General features: G+C 39.6%; 1 protein-coding gene across 8 annotated transcripts in view; it reads left to right on the top strand.

The window, feature by feature from the left end:
- LOC125451661 (serine/threonine-protein phosphatase 4 regulatory subunit 1-like) overlaps positions 1–16,072 on the top strand; it is a 93,659-nt gene that overhangs the window by 35,862 nt on the left and 41,725 nt on the right. For all 8 annotated transcript variants that reach the window (XM_048529106.2, XM_048529111.2, XM_048529109.2 and 5 more), the window contains 6 exons: positions 1,864–2,010; positions 9,497–9,604; positions 9,695–9,760; positions 11,201–11,359; positions 13,536–13,681; positions 14,983–15,545. In XM_048529106.2, the coding sequence (XP_048385063.1) occupies positions 1,864–2,010; positions 9,497–9,604; positions 9,695–9,760; positions 11,201–11,359; positions 13,536–13,681; positions 14,983–15,545 (1,189 nt within the window). The remainder of the gene's footprint in view (positions 1–1,863; positions 2,011–9,496; positions 9,605–9,694; positions 9,761–11,200; positions 11,360–13,535; positions 13,682–14,982; positions 15,546–16,072) is intronic.

The raw sequence follows: 16,072 nt of genomic DNA, 5'->3' as shown, positions 1-16,072 counted from the left end.
TATGACTTAGCCCCCACCCCCACACACCAGGCCTTGTATCACAGTCTGCTATTTCACACAACCCGTTGTTAGCCACTAAAGGTCTCCAATAACAGCTAGTCCTCCTCCTGGTCAGATTGTTATCTATACATTTGTTTGTCCAACTGTTCATCTGTATGTTGGGTTCCATCCCCAACAGTTGCAATTTCCAGCAATTTCTGTTTTTGTTTGTCCCTGATTGGACCAGGTTAACAGCCCCAATCAGGAAATTGTATTCCAAGTTCCACTTGGCTGACCTCGTTACAGTCACCTAAAGGCTCTTCTTCAGAACCAGTTCTCCACTTTTGACAGATGTCAGCTGAAATTCTAAGCACTGCAGTTGACAGACTGTCCATTAGGGAGGAGAAAGCTATAAGGGCACCTGCCTGTTTAGTATCTGGTAAGTCTTGCTGTAGGTTTGTCCATGTAACATCAAATGAAGACAAGATCAGACTGTGTGTGATATTCTTGGAAGTTCATTTAGCCTGCTGACAATTGACTTGTTTTCAGTTATGATCCTGGAGAAATGTGGAAAACCATATTTCTTCAATTCAGTCATATCTCCCAAGCAGATATTATCTTAAAGAGTCAACATTCTGCAAAAAAGGCACAGACAAAGTTCCCTAACCGAAGCAACCTAACAAAAATGGTTTAAATACTGGTTAGCTTCTCTGTGAACTGCTTGATTTATTTGCAGAGTTAGATAAATCTCGTATTAAAGTTTTTATTAGGGGTTGGTAAGTTACTATTTGATATTATGCTAATCAATTAAACTAGTTGCTTGTTGGTAGTTGAAGTAATAGTCAGATATAAAGTTGAACCAAATGCAGTAATTATGTTAAGGTCTCATATGGAATCACTTAAACCTAATTTTAGAAGTTATTAAATGACAAAATATTGACACAGGGTTCTGCAATAACGCAGTAGATGTATTTCTGTGAAACGACACATTATAGAAAATCATGTAGTTGAAATAACAGGGCCTATTGTAAAAGGTGGGGGGTTACGGGGTACGTCAACAGAAAGAATCAGACTCAAAAATCACTCAAGCGTAACAAAGTACGGCACAGTTTGAACAGACGTTTCATTGTCGTGATAATGAAATTACGGTAAATTTATCACCTTGAAAAAATGTCAAGATGACTTGACGGGGAAGGAGGTTCTGAGGTTGCTCTTTTTAATGCAAGGGCAGAGGATCGTCGTCATCATCATCACCACCACCACCTTCAAGTGCAGTTTTGTTTGCAGTGTGAGGGCAAAAAATAGTTAATCCAGAAGTGGATGGCTGTGGTTCATTGTCTTCTGACAGTTTCTTGGGGGTTGGCTCATTAAGCTCCAAACAATTTACGATATCTGGCTTCTCTTCCAGTGATTTAGTGTTTTACGTACACCACTTACAATTTTATCACCAGGTCGCTTTCAGTGATCATTCTTGCCACTTTTGTCCTCTCGTTTTATGGGTAAGACGGCAGAATTGTACAGTACCTCTCGCTGTGTGAGGATCCTTGATGCCAGTGCAGGGAGTCTTTCGGCACATGCTCTGAACAAGCCTGCAAACCAGTTGTGATGTTGACATTGAAATTGCGTTGCAGCCAACTCAAAGTTTCCATTTTACAAATACTGTTCCCGAATACTTCAGTAGCATTATAGCCAATTCATGTTGCCGGAACATGATGTAAGAGAAATCCGTGTACAGCTTTATTAAAATGTTTCAGTTTGAAGTTTCTTCTCAATGTCAAATCAATGATTTCCTAATTTATGTAATGTATGCATGCTTCATTTTGAGTTCCTTCAACTAATTTGTTTGGTTGCACACTGCTTCATGCCTTTGATTACCATTTGTAGGTGAGGAAGACCAGCCAGGCAGCACTGCTGGTGGTGTTAGAACAAGAAATAATCGAAAGATATGATGTGGAAACTAAAGTATGTCCTGTTCTCTTGGATTTAACTGCACCTGAAAGCAATGATGATCTGAAAACAGAAGCTGTAGCAGTAAGTGAAATGCACATTTTTTTTCCAATTAAATTTAGCCATGCTAATTACTCCCGCAAAGGTTTGTTAATATTCCACAGAATGAGTATATTGCATTCAGGCTTAAAGATGGAAACTGCTTTTATGTCCAATGTATATCTGAAAATGTGTTCTATTGTCAGGAATGTTTACATTGTGGAATTGTCTTAATTCAGAAAAGGGTGAGATAGTGTTAGATACAAAAAGCATGTGTTATTATAGTTTACTGAAATTGATAGGATCCTTAACATTGTCAAATAGATGGATTAAGCTGAAAATTAGCAAATGTACACTTAACAACAGTACTTCAGCTGCAAGTCAAACTTTTGTTTTGAGAATTGTCAGTAGTTGAGCTCCGTTATTAGATCTTGATCAGCTTCTAAGCTATCTATACCAGTATCCACTTTATAAAACTGCCTTCTAAACCATTGCAGTGAAACAAATTTGCATGTCTTAAGTATCATCAGCTTTTATATTCTGTTCTTGCAACCACTAATATGTACCTTCCTTTACTTGGGTCTCATTTCCTAACTTTCTAGTTAGTCTTGTTTAGGCATAGGCTTATCCTTAATTATGGCTCAAATTCCCCTGTGTAATGAATGCAAGAGGAAGCTTTTCTACATATCCTGTTAGAAGCTCAATCCTTCCTCCCTCATTGACTCTCGTAGAATCCCTACAGTGTGGAAAGAGGTTATTCGGCTTGTCAAGTCCGTGCTGGCCCCCTGGAGAACATCCCATCCAGACCCATTCTCCACCCCATCCCCGTAACCTCGCAATTACCATGGTTAACCCACCTAACCTACACATCTGTAGGCACGATGTGACAATTTAGCATGGCCAGTCCACCAAACCTGCGTGTGTTTGAACTGTGGGAGAAAACCCACGCAGACATGGAGAATAAATAAAGTCTACAAAGACAGTCGCCCAAGGCTGGAATCAAACTTGGATCCCTGGTGCTATGAGGCACCAGTGCTAACCACTGTGCCGCCTTGCCACCCCAAAAACGCTCAATTCTTTTCGTTCATGTCAGTGTTTAGATTGGTTACCTGCTTCCCAACTTTGGATTAAAATTGAAGAATTGTACCTTCCCACACTTCTGGTAATTTCAGTATTGGTGGCTTTCTTTTGAGTTAAGCATCAAATTTGTATGCCATTTCGTGTAAATCTATTTCTAGAAGAGATGATGCAGTTGCAGATGTTCAAATCTGCTGAAGTTGCTATCAACTAATTAAGATTTATTGTTGAAGCTGGCCATTGCTTTATGGTCACTTTCTTAATATGACTACTCTTGAGGGAAGACCATGAGAGCTTCAGAACTGGTGTGCAATTTTAAGTGGAGAAGAGCAGCAATATTGTTCTTTTGACGTTTAAGGTGTTTTTTGTAGAATTTTAAATCTTTTTTAAAAGCAGTTTTCAGGTTTCTCTTTTCAGAATGCCACATTCTGTGGAAACTAAACATCACTACTTCTAATCTGCCTCACAGCCGTGTCGGTGTCATAAGCCCGATTTAAAAGTCTAACGAGGCACCATCTATTTGAAATCCCATTGTCAATTTCAAGGGCAGGCCCCAAAATTATGAGCCCGCCAGTCTCTGGGCTGAGCCATTCCTGCAGTGTTGAGCTACGCTTTTTTTTGGTTTGAATTATCACCTCATACCGGCAGAAGTCGACCTCTGTGCTGAAATAAGTGACCCAAGTCATTTAAGATATTCATGAATTGGAAGCTATAAAGAAGATGCACATGGTTTACAAATTTTGCCAAGTTTTCCAATGAATTGCAGAATTCAAATGGTTAAATTGAGTAAGTGAAGATGTACTTCATGTCAAAAAGATAGGCAGTGGGCAGAAGGGTGGGGTTGCCAAATTGGTAAGAAATGAAACTAAATCAATAATAAAGAATGAAGTAGGGTCAGATGGTGTAGAATCTGTGTGGGTAGAATTGAGGAATCGCAAAGGTTAAAAGAAAAAAACTGTAGTTGGAGTTATGTACAGGTCTCCAAACATTTCCACAATTCCACTGACTATAGACCCAGAGTCGTCAAACATTCTTCATACGTTAAACTCTCGTTCCTGGGACCATTCTCATGAACCTACTCCAGGGACAGTACATCGTTCCTGAAATATGGGGCCCAAAATGGAGCACAATACTCCCAAACATGGCAATAAATCTTTCATGATTTGGAAGCTATATAGAAGATGCACATGGTTTACAAATTTTGCCAAGTTTTCCAATGAATTGCAGAATTCAAATGGTTAAATTGGGTAAGTGAAGATGTACTTCCTATCAAAAAGATAGCAAAATTTGGCAATAAATCTTAACTAGTTGATAGCAACTTCAGATTTGAACATCTGCAACTGCATCATCTCTTCTAGAAATAGATTTACATGCAATGGCATACAAATTTGATGCTTAACTCAACAGAAAGCCACCAATACTGAAATTACTGAAAGTGTGGGAAGGTACAAAATATACCAGGAGATAGAAAGGGTGTGTAAGAAAGGCAAAGTTACCATGATCTTGGGGAATTTCAGTATGCAGATGGACTGGGAAAATCGGGTTGGTTGTGGATTGCAAGAAAAGGAATTTGTGGAATGACTATGATATGGCTTTTTGGAGCAGCTTGTGGTGAATTTCACTAGGGAACAGGCAATTCTGGATTTAGTGTTGTGCAATGAGGCAGACTTGATAAGGGAGCTTAAGGTGAAGGAACCCTGAGGACGCAGTCATCATAATATGATTGAATTTACTCTGCAATTTGAGAGGGAGAAGATAGAATCAGAGGTAATGGTATTATGGCTGAATAAAGACAACTACAGAGGCAGGAGGGAAGATGGTCATCAAGTGGAGGTCATGCCTGACAAATCTGTTAAAATTCTTCAAGGAAGTGGAGAGCAGGTTAGACCAAGGAGGATGCTATCTATTTGGACTTCAAGAAAGCCTTTGACGAGGTTCCGCACGGGAGGCTGCTGAGTAAGATAAGGGTCCCTGGTGTTAAAAGCAAGGTGCTAGCAAGGGTAGAAGATTGGCTCTCTGGCAGAAGGTAGACGGTAGAGATAAAAATGTCTTTCTCAGGATGGCAGACTGTGACAAATGGTGTTCCACAAGGTTGGGACCACAACTTTTCACATTATACATTAACAATCTATTGAAGGAGCTGAGGGCCTTCTGTTAAGTTTGCAGATGATACAAAGATAGGTAGAGGGACAAATAGTATTGAGGATGTGGGGAGGCTGCAGAAGAATTTGGACAGGTGAAGAGATAGGGCATAGAAGTGGCAGATGGAGTGAAACACGGGAAAATGTGAAGAATAGAGGCATGGACTATTTTCTAAATGGGGAGAAAATTCAGCAGTCTGAATTGCAAGGTAGACTTGCAGGTTGAGTCAGTAGTTAGAAAGGCAAATGCAATGCTGGCATTTATTTTGAGCGCACTTGAATATAAAAGCAGGGACCTACTTATGAGGCTCTATAAGGCTCTGGTCAGGCCACGTTTGGGAGTATTGTGCTCTGTTTTTGGTGCTATATTTCAGGAATGATGTACTGTCCCTGGAGTAGATTCAGAGGAGGTTCATGAGAATGGTCCCAGGAACTAGAGTTTAACATATGAGGAATGTTTGACGACTCTGGGTCTATAGTCAGTGGAATTTAGAAGGATGAGGGGAGATCTAATTGAACTTAGAGAAAAGTGATTGGCCTTATCAGAGTGTATGTTGGGAAGATGTTTCCGTTGGTAGGAGAGACTAGGACCTGAGGACACAGCCTTAGAGTAAAGGGAAGACCTATTAGAACGGAGATAAGGAGAGACTTCTTCAGCCAGAGAATTGTGAATCTATGGACTTACTGCTTCAGAAGGCTGTGGAAGCTAGGTCATTGAGTATAATTAAGACAGAGATTGATAGGTTCTTGATTGTCAAGGGGATCAAGGATTATGGGTTGAGAAACATATCAGCCATGATTGAATGGCAGGGCATACTCAATGGGCCCAATGGGCCAAATGCCCTGATTTTTTCTACTCGGTCCTATGGTCTTATGGATATGTAGAAAGAAATAAGTAGAGCAAAGGAACTCTAAGGTACATGTATAAGATGTAGAGTAGGACTCAGCTGGAGCCTATCTGCTCCGTCCATTTCTTTTATTTTTTTTCTATTTTGGGCTTTTTTGTTTCCTTGTTTGAGCTTCAAGTGAAGGCAGTGCATTCTCCCAGCCTAGTGAGCCTTGAGGTGAAGCCCAGCACCATCTGCAGGCTTGGTGCTGGCACAGACTTGGTTGGAAGCACTGTTATTCTAAATGTTTGATTTTTCTTTTCCCCCTGAATTTTGTATCTGTAATTTTGTACATAAGAATGCACTTGGGTATCTTTGTAAGTATCTTTGTATGGTGCTGTAAGTGGCAACTTGTAAACTTTTCGTTGTATCATCTGAGTATATGTGACAATAAAGCCAATTCTAATATTTCTTTTTCTGTAGCAGATACACAATGTATTATTCTTTGACAAACATCAGGTGTCTGAAATAGCCAGGTTGCTATCTCTGCATTGATCTCTTTTTAAAGAAAAAGATGAGTAGCTTCCTCTTTGAACAGTAGATAAAGGCAAACAGAACAGTATCAAGGTTTTAACAGCTGATCCACTCAAAAGATCTTGAGTTTGTTGTTCTTGGATAAGAAGCAGTGGCACTAAGATTAGTCTTTATTCTTCTCGTTAATGAAGGGCAATCAGCCAGATTTTCAATTAAAATGAAACTTAGAAAAATTACCAGTATGGACATTAGATGAAAATGAGTTGAGCTTGCTGTAATGCTTTCCACGGGAGAAGAGACTGCCCCCTCACTGTATAGGTGGAGCATGAAGAATGGGTACCACTTGGAAGAAATTCCAGTGAGCTACTTGCGCCCAGCAAAACATACCTGGCATTATTAACTTGGAGAGTAAAAGCCTTTCTTGGACATGGCAACCCATACATCGCACTGAACATCTGGTGCCATGAATTTTTTATATATTGGCGATAACTTGTTTAGTATTTGGAAAGCTTATGCTTGTTCATTTTGTGTGGAGGATGCAAGTATTTAATGACGAGAAGGATGAATTGCCATAGAGATATCTAGCACAGAAACAGACCCTTCTGCCCAACTTGTTCATTCCAACCGCATATCCTAAATAAATCTAGCCCTGTTTACCAGCACTTGGCCCATATCCCTCCAACCCTTCCTATTCATATACCCATGCAGTTGCCTTTTTAATGTTGTCATTGTACCAGTCTCCACCACTTCCTCCAATAGCTCGTTCCATCCATGCACCACCCTCTGCATGAAAATGTTGCCCCTTTTAAATCTTTCCCCACCAACCTTAAACCTATGCCCTCTATTTTTGGGCTCTCTCACCCCAGGGAAAAGACCTTGGCTATTTACACTATCCCCTTGATGACTTAATAACCCCTCAACTTCTGATGTGCCAGGGAAAATTGCCCCAGTCTATTCAGCCTTCCCCAACAGCTCAAACCCTCCAACCCTGGCAACATCCTTGTAAAACTTTTTTGAGCCCTTCCAAGCTTCACAACATTCTCCCTACACCAGAGAGACCAGAATTACAGATAACAAGATGTGGAGCTGGATGAACACAGCAGGCCAAGCAGCATCAGAAGAGCAGGAAAGCTGACATTTTGGGTCTAGACCCTTCTTCAGTAATGGGGAGGGAAGGGGATTCTGAAATAAATAGGGAGAAAGGGGGACGCGGTTAGAAGATGGATAAAGGAGAAGATAGGTGGAGAGGAGACACATGTCAAGGAGGTGGTGTTGGAGCCAGTAAATGTGAGTGTAGGTGGGGAGTTGAGGAGTGCATAGGTCAGTCCAGGGAGGACTGACAGGTCAAAGAGGCGGGATGAGGCTAGCAGGTAGGAGATGGGGGTGGGTCTTGAGGTGGGAGGTGTGGATAAGTGGGATGACAGGTTAGGGAGGCAGGGACGAGCTGGGCTGGTTTTGTGATACAGTTGGGGGAGAGGAGATTTTGAAGCTTGTCAAGCCCTCATTGATACCATTGGGCTGCAAGGTTCCCAAACGAAATATGAAATGCTGTTCCTGTAACTGAGGGTGGTATCGTTGTGGCACTGCAGGAGACCCAGGATGGACATGTCATCCAAGGAGTGGGAGGGTGAGTTTCAAATGGTTTGTGACTGGGAGGTGTCCTACATGCAGTATTCCAAAAGGGGCCTAACCAATGTTCTGCACAGCTGCAACATGACCTCCGAACTCCTGTACTCATTGCACTGACCAGTAAAGGCAAGCATACCAAACGCTGCCTTCATTGTCCTGCCTACCTGTGACTCCACTTTCAAGGAACTATGACTCTGCACTCCAAGGTTTCTTTGTTCAGCAACATTCCCCAGAACCTTACCACGAAGTGTACAAGTCCTGCCCTGATTTGCCTTTCCAAAATGCAGCACTTCACATTTATCTAAATAAACTCCATCTGCCACTCCTCAGTCCATTGGCCATCTGATCGATATCCCATTGTACTTTGAGGTAACCTCCTTCGCTGTCCACTATGCATCCAATTTTAATGTCATCTGCAAACTTACTGACCATATCTCTTGTGTTCACATCCAATTCATTTATGCAAATAATGAAAAGCAGGGGACCCAACACTGATCCTTGTGGCACACTGCTGATCACAGACCTCTAGTCTGAAAAACAACCTTCCACCACCATCCTTTGTCTCCTACCTTTGAGCCAGATCTGTATCCAAGTGGCTCATCATCCCTGTATTCTGTGTGATCTAACCTTGCTAACTAGTCTATTGTAAGGAATCTTGTCAAATGCCTTACTGAAGTCCATGTAGGTCACGTGCACCACTCTGTCTTCATTAATCCTCGTTGTTACTTCTTGAAAAAACTCAGTCAAGTTTGTGAGACACAATTTCCCAAGCACAAAGCCATGTTGATTATCCCTAATCAGTCCTTGCCTTCCCAAATACATGTAAATAGTGTTCCTCCAGATTCCCTCCCGCAACTTGCCCACTGTCAAAGTCAGGTTCACCGTTCTGTAGTTCGCTGGCTTTTCCTTACCACCTTTGTTAAATAGTGGCACCACGTTAACCAACCTTCAGTCTTCCAGCACCTCACCTGTGGGTATCAATGATACAAGTATCTCAGCAAGGGGCCCAGCAATCACTTCCCACAGCATCCCTCATTAACTAAGTAGAGCTAACGAACAAACCAATTAATAGGACTTTATAGATCACGGTGTTAAACTTGTAGGGGAGCAAAGTATGGGGCAAAGTGCTCAGAGAACCTAATAGCCTGTGGACTTAAGTAGGTTGTGAAAATATAAGTTATTATTGCAGCGATTGCATGTGTCCCCGAAAGGAACATAATTTCTGAAAAAGAAATTTGTGAAACAGAAATTAAGAAAAACTTGTTGGGAGGAGTAGGTGACGCTGGTTTTAATTTTACTGGTTTTCTTTTGCCATGCTTGTAGATAATGTGTAAAATGGCTCCCATGGTCGGAAAGGCAATCACAGAAAAATATATACTGCACCGGTTCTGTGAGATGTGCTGTGACTGCCGGATGTTCCACGTTCGTAAGGTTAGTTTACGTAATTAGCATGTTGATTGCTCCACCCACCCTGTTTATTTTTCATTTTAATTTATAATAAACGTGAATTTCTTGTTTCAGGTCTGTGCTGCCAATATTGGCGATATATCTAGTGTTGTTGGTCGTGAGGCCACTGAAAGGTTGCTGGTAGGTATGGATACAATAGCCATTAGCATTCGATAACAAATATTGTTATTTTATTTGACTCTTGAGGACTGCAAAGAAAAGAAAGTTACCTGTTCAAAAGTTGTAGTTAACCATTTTTTGTTGCTGTGACAAGTTCTACATAAGAATCATGATTAATTAAATATTTCTCAATGCGTAAGTACTGAACAGTAATTGATCTTTTCTCATGAATAATTAGAACAGAATGTGGTTGATGGCAAAAGTGAATGGGTGTGCATTTAATAACCTGTGTTTTTTGGAATTGGATTCTAATCGCATTCACTGCAATTATTGATTCTACAGCACCCAAATATTCAAATTAATTTGTGAAATCACATCAAGACCCAAGGTTGTCACGCTCATAATGCGTGCATGACTCGTGTCTGTTGATACTTATTTTTGCATAACTGTTAAGGATTTTCTTATTAGCTAGCAATAAACCAATATTTCTCAACAAATAAAACTGCGCAGGTCTTGTTTTTTTCTTATTACTTGTCTCGTATTTCCTTCATTTTCTCTTCTTCCATGGAATTCCTGAGGTAAAGTTGGACAGGTGCCAGCAGCTTTAGGATAATGCACCAAGAGCCATTCCTAATGTATGAACCTTGACAACAGGGCATTTTACCACGCTGGATGATCGGATAGGGAACTAAATCTGATCATTGCCCAGCATATTTACTTTTTGGGGATGGTCGCTAGATCGGATTGTGTCGGGAACCGTTTCACCACTGCCACTAACACCACCACCACCACAACCCTTGCGTCCCAGCATGGAGATACTGACATCAATTATAACACTGTCGCTGAGATCTGGAAAGATGGGACAGAGCAGGACTTAAGCCATGAATCATTTGAATGTATCAAGATCAGTAACGTAGCAGGCAATGTATTTCTTCACCGAAGTATTAATAGAGCTTCCTGCTGTTTTGGGAAATGAGTCTCAATGTAATGTTGAGTTTTGACCACAATTGAAGTGTGATTTTTAACTACTTTTCATGTACTACTTGAATTAGATGTTTAATTTACATTTCTGTTCTGGTTACGAAGGATTCCATAATTAAAATAGATGTCGGAACAACCCACCTCAAATGCTGCATTGAAATTAATTTCAAATCTTGACAGTTTTGAGCATCCCTTTTGTTATCTTTGCCATTTTATAAAGCACCATTTGGCTTTTCCATCGCAAATGCCAGGATCAATTCATGAAATTCTACTGACCACTTAAGAATAAAAGTCAAAATATATTGAGTTTATCTTGAATTCATAAATAGCATGTCTGTGTGTATATTTACAAAGGCCCAAAAATTAAGTTTAAATGATTCAGTTGTAACACTATCACCAATGCTAGTCTTTGTCACTTTTTTGTCTGAAATAGAGACAGCTGTAATTGAAATGGCAATTTCCTTGGATTTTTCTGTGCAGTTACCAAGGTTTTTCCAGCTCTGCTCTGATAATGTATGGGGAGTGCGGAAAGCATGTGCTGAATGCTTTATGGACGTTTCTTGTGCAACATCTCAAGAAATTCGAAGAACGAAACTATCTTCACTCTTCATTAATCTGATCAGCGACCCTTCACGATGGGTGAGGTGTAATGTTTTTTCTGTTTATTTTGAAATTCTATTAGTTAAGCAACAAAGTAACAAAGCTTGTATGGCTATCTTAATTTTCTATTGTAAATTGCTTGTACATAGGTTTCATAAGCTCCCACTTGTGGCTACCATATTTGGTGTGGGTGGCTCTTATCTGTCTGTAAAACGTTGTGAATTTTTAATTGACAGCAAAAAATGTTTGTTATTTTTAACAAGTATCAGATATTTGTTCTTTTGTGAGCTGCAATATTCGAAGGGCAAAAATTGCATACATTTTATTGACAAGCATAAAACCTCCTGCTCCTGAACCTGAGTCCAGATGTTGCCTATCGTCGTATTACTGCTCAATATCATCTGCATAGTTGAAGCTTAGTTTGAATTCTGTATCTTTGTGCTTTATCACAAAAGTTTGCCTTCCTTCTTGGAATTATCACTGTCTGCTTGTTTACTTTCTATGGTAATTTGCCCCCTCCTGCTCTATTTCCCTGATTTCCAACTTTTGAATTGCCGCCTAAGCGTAAACAAAGTAAATTTGATAAGCAATATCCTTAGCCAATGCAATTGTTGTACGTAATGTAAGTAAATCAGTTGGTGTCCCATGAAGTGTCTGACTTCTTTGGAGTGAAAGAGTGCAAGAAGATAGCTATCGTCAGGTAAGATTGGGCACCACCTCAATCACAGGCCAAGAAGATCAAATTTATATGGATAGGAGGAATGGAGTAAATGAAGAAATGTCTTTTCAACTGTGTAACATGTGAAGATACATCTTGGGAAACGATCAGTGTCCTTTGCAAATGCATTGGTAATATCAAGGTATTGGGGTAAAGTGTTGTTTTTGAATGATTTATATTTATTGAACTGTATATAGATGATGGAGAGGGATTTTAAAGAGGAGCCTGAGTCCCATGTTCAGGAGCACAAACGCATTTTCATTCAGAACTCCTTTACCACACATGTGGGAGAGGCCAGAGACTGCTCCAAAACTTGCTTTCACTTGAGGCACAGTTAAACACAGCTCAGATCAGAGGCCAGTGACTGTGTCTGTCTACCTTTGCATAAATATCCTATACTTTATTAGGATTCTGTTTTAAAATGGTTACATGCAACATTGACTTCGGTGCTCGCCACATCCCTTCTGAACTTTACATCCAACCCTTAGAATACAAGGTCAATGATGAGCAGCTCCAGGGTCCTCCTTAGGTCCTCCCATCATCATATGGTGTTTGCCACACCCTGTCTTTGGGCTCCTAAGATTATTGACCACATTCCAACACTGATTTTTATGTCTCTTCCTCAACATTTGCCAGCTGTATGGTATACTTGCTTATTACTGTTGACTTTTCAAATTCAGTTATGCAAGTCATATCCCTTGGTGAACTTTGTGCAGAAGATTAAAAGTGATAATTTCTACCAGTTATACTATTTGTAACATCAGCTGTAACATAAAGTTACTTACAAAGTTATACATAGGATTAAGTTTAACTAAGATCATGTGACAAAACAATTTTGGGAGCAGCTTCCCTCTTCAACTTGTGAGGTGGCTCTCAAGGTCATAGTGACCCTGTTTCAAAATTGTTTCTGCCCCCCCTTTGTTATGTTATATGTCTCTTGGTACACTTACAAGGTTATCTTGTATATACCTATTTTGTTCTAATCTTGCTGATGGGAGGAAAAAAGTTTCTTCAAGGGTGTTTGTCAAAACTAGTCTGCATCCAAGGCAAACTGCCTTCAGAAATTTAGTTCTCCAGTACCTAATAATGACATCAGTAGACTGGGTTCAAGTCGACTGAGGTCACCATCAAGTTCCCATGTTCTCAACCCCTCGCCTGACACCTGCGGCTGTCATGACGCTGTAATGAGAGAGACTTTTTAATCTCATGATTTCTACTATATCACAGCTTTTGCTTTGTGTTCCCTTCCCCTTTCCCCGCCTTTATGTTTGATTAGGAGCTGTTGCATCTTGACTCTTTCAAGTTCTGACAAAAGGTCACTGATCTGAAACACACTTTTGTTCCACAATTGATGTCTAACCTGTGGAATGTTTAATGCATTTTTTGATTTTATTCTTTACTACCAGGGTTAGTTTACTTTGCATTTTGATTTAGTTTAGATGGCATTAGTAGTGGATTAAGAAGGTAGCATTTTAACATTAAAATGCTCTTTTGCAGGTTCGTCAAGCTGCCTTTCAATCATTAGGGCCTTTCATCTCGACCTTTGCCAGCTGTTCAGGTGCTGGCCATTACTTCAAAGAGGAAAATGTGCTTTCTTCCAAGAATGTGTTGGAGAACCAAGGAACAGAAAACAATAACAACAGGTACAGTCTGTAGCCATTGTATTTTTCTTATTTTAATCATTCTGGTTTATTGATTCTCAAGGTGACTGCTTTCATTATCCATCTGTAGTTTCCCTGTACCCCTGAGTGGCTTAATAAACCATATAAGAGGCAATTTTTTATGGGTCTGAACTTATTTAAGGCCATGACCAGGATAAGGACAGCAGGTTTGGAGAGTAATTTTACGCCAATTCAAATTCAGCAAACTACCATTTGTGTAATTTGAGCTTGTGTTCTCTGGCTTTAGTTCAGTCTTTTGGCTTATTAGTATAAGATCTAGCCACTGCACTACCATCCTTGAACCATTTGCATGTAGCAATAAAATAGGTTGATTGTTAGACATTAATTTTGTTCCTCACCACTTTTCTCTCTGCCTTGAATGACATTTTTACCTTCCTAGGTTCAGGCTGTTTGCAGTTGAACTGTGGCTAGGCTTTTGTTTGTTTTTGTTACACAATGAGTAGTAATTGAAAGCATTCTCCACTAACTGAAGTGCTGTTAATATAATTCCTGAAATGCTTCAAATGACCTTGTCATGAGAATCATTTTTAATAGAATCATACCAAAGTATCTTCAAAGTAATATCCACACTGGCCAACAGAACACTCTTTGAAGGTGGTAATTACTGTCTTAGCAGTAGAAAAGAAAAACAAATGGCTAAAATTTTCTGGATCACTTTTTTTAAGAAATTTGACCTTTTTTTAATTGTAGTGTGTTCAAAAACCATATAGGAAAGAGAGCTGACTTTTTAATAAGTGTATATCAACTTACAATTATTTTATATCTATATCTTATACAGTAAGAGAAACTGATGGTGTGCCCATTTTCTCTGACTTTGAATTAAATGTTTAAATTCCAGGATTTTATAGAAGACTTAGCTCAAACTTTGTCTAGTAGGCTAGACATTGCTATCGACCTCTTAGCAGCCAACATGATTGGGTGACTTCATTGTAAATCCATAGGTTTATTTTTCTAAAGGAGAATTTTTGAATTACTTAGTTCTGTACTGGCTTTAAAGTCAAAAATTGTCAAGCTTAATTTTGATTTGACTTATTACTGTCATGTGTACCGAGATACAGTGCAAAGTGTTGACTTAAGAGCTTTATGGTCAGATCGTACTGTACAAGTGCAGTAGGGAAACAGAACAGAGTGCAGGACACATTGTTACAGCTGTCTTTTTTATCGTGTTTTAAGTTTCTTGTATGAATTTAAACTATGAAATAACACTTATTTGGTTTTGACTATTATTGATAAAAATAATAGACTGTTATCTTTCACCTTAGTGCAAAATGTGCAGCAGAACCAACAAAAGTTGCAGATGGAACCAAGGATAATCTTGAAACAGAAGAAAAAACGCCCGGTTTTAACTGTAGTACTGTGGGATCAGTAAATGCAGCTACTGAACTCTATTCAAAAAATGAGTATAAGACTGACAGCAAATGTAGTAGTGATGCCAGTCATTCCCAGGCAACGTCATTGCAGTTGCATTCTGATTCTCCTGTATGTACTAAATCTGAAGGAAACAGAGGTCTCAATGTAAGTGAGTTGCCAAATTTGGACTCTGCAGATCCAAGTCCATCTTCAAAAGAATCTGGGTCCAGTTCAGAAAAGACTGCCATTCCAGAGGACATGTTTAACTCATTCCATTATTGGAGGACTCCTATCCCTACTATAGATCTTGATTTGGAACTAGAGCTGCCACAATGTTCAAATAAGCAAAAAAGTAAAGAATTAATGCAAGAAGAAGCACTAACAGACTGTCCAGGTTTCAGCACAGCTACTAGAACGGAACTGGAAGAGATGCTGGAAAACTTAGAGCCGCACATAGATGACCCTGATGTAAAAGGTACAATGACATGTTAAATATCAGCATGAATTAACATTTCTAGTAAGAGTGTCGCAGCTGCTGTGACAGTGTTTATCACAACTGTCAAACCTGAGCAGAATTTTCACAGCAGTTGTTGAGTGTGGACTGACCTAAAACCTCATTTAGTGAGGCAGAAATTCTTAACATTTACTTCTAGACTTTTATTGTTACAGACCATCAACCAGGCAGGGAAATACTTCCAGGATGAGCTACATAATTATAATAACATTGAGTGACAGAGGCAGTGCTCCACTGAGTGCTCTGTTCATTCCTTTTCGCAATCGTTAAATGTTCTTGCCAACCTTTTTGCATCATGACCCGATGATGGGCGTGCATTATCTTGACAGAAGTGGCAATACTATACTGAAAAGCTGATTAAATTAGAAGTGGATTGAAATTTTTTTCTAAATTTTCATCAGCATTTGCCAGTAAATGATTGATTTTAGAACTTACCCCTGGCTGCCATGTTACTGGTATTATTGAAAGTTCTATTGGCTCAGGATCTG

The sequence above is a fragment of the Stegostoma tigrinum genome, chromosome 5 (genome assembly GCF_030684315.1).
Source record: "Stegostoma tigrinum isolate sSteTig4 chromosome 5, sSteTig4.hap1, whole genome shotgun sequence".
Lineage (NCBI taxonomy): Eukaryota > Metazoa > Chordata > Chondrichthyes > Orectolobiformes > Stegostomatidae > Stegostoma > Stegostoma tigrinum.
The sequence above is the reverse complement of the archived record's forward strand: the minus strand, read 5'-3'. Positions and strand labels throughout refer to the sequence as shown.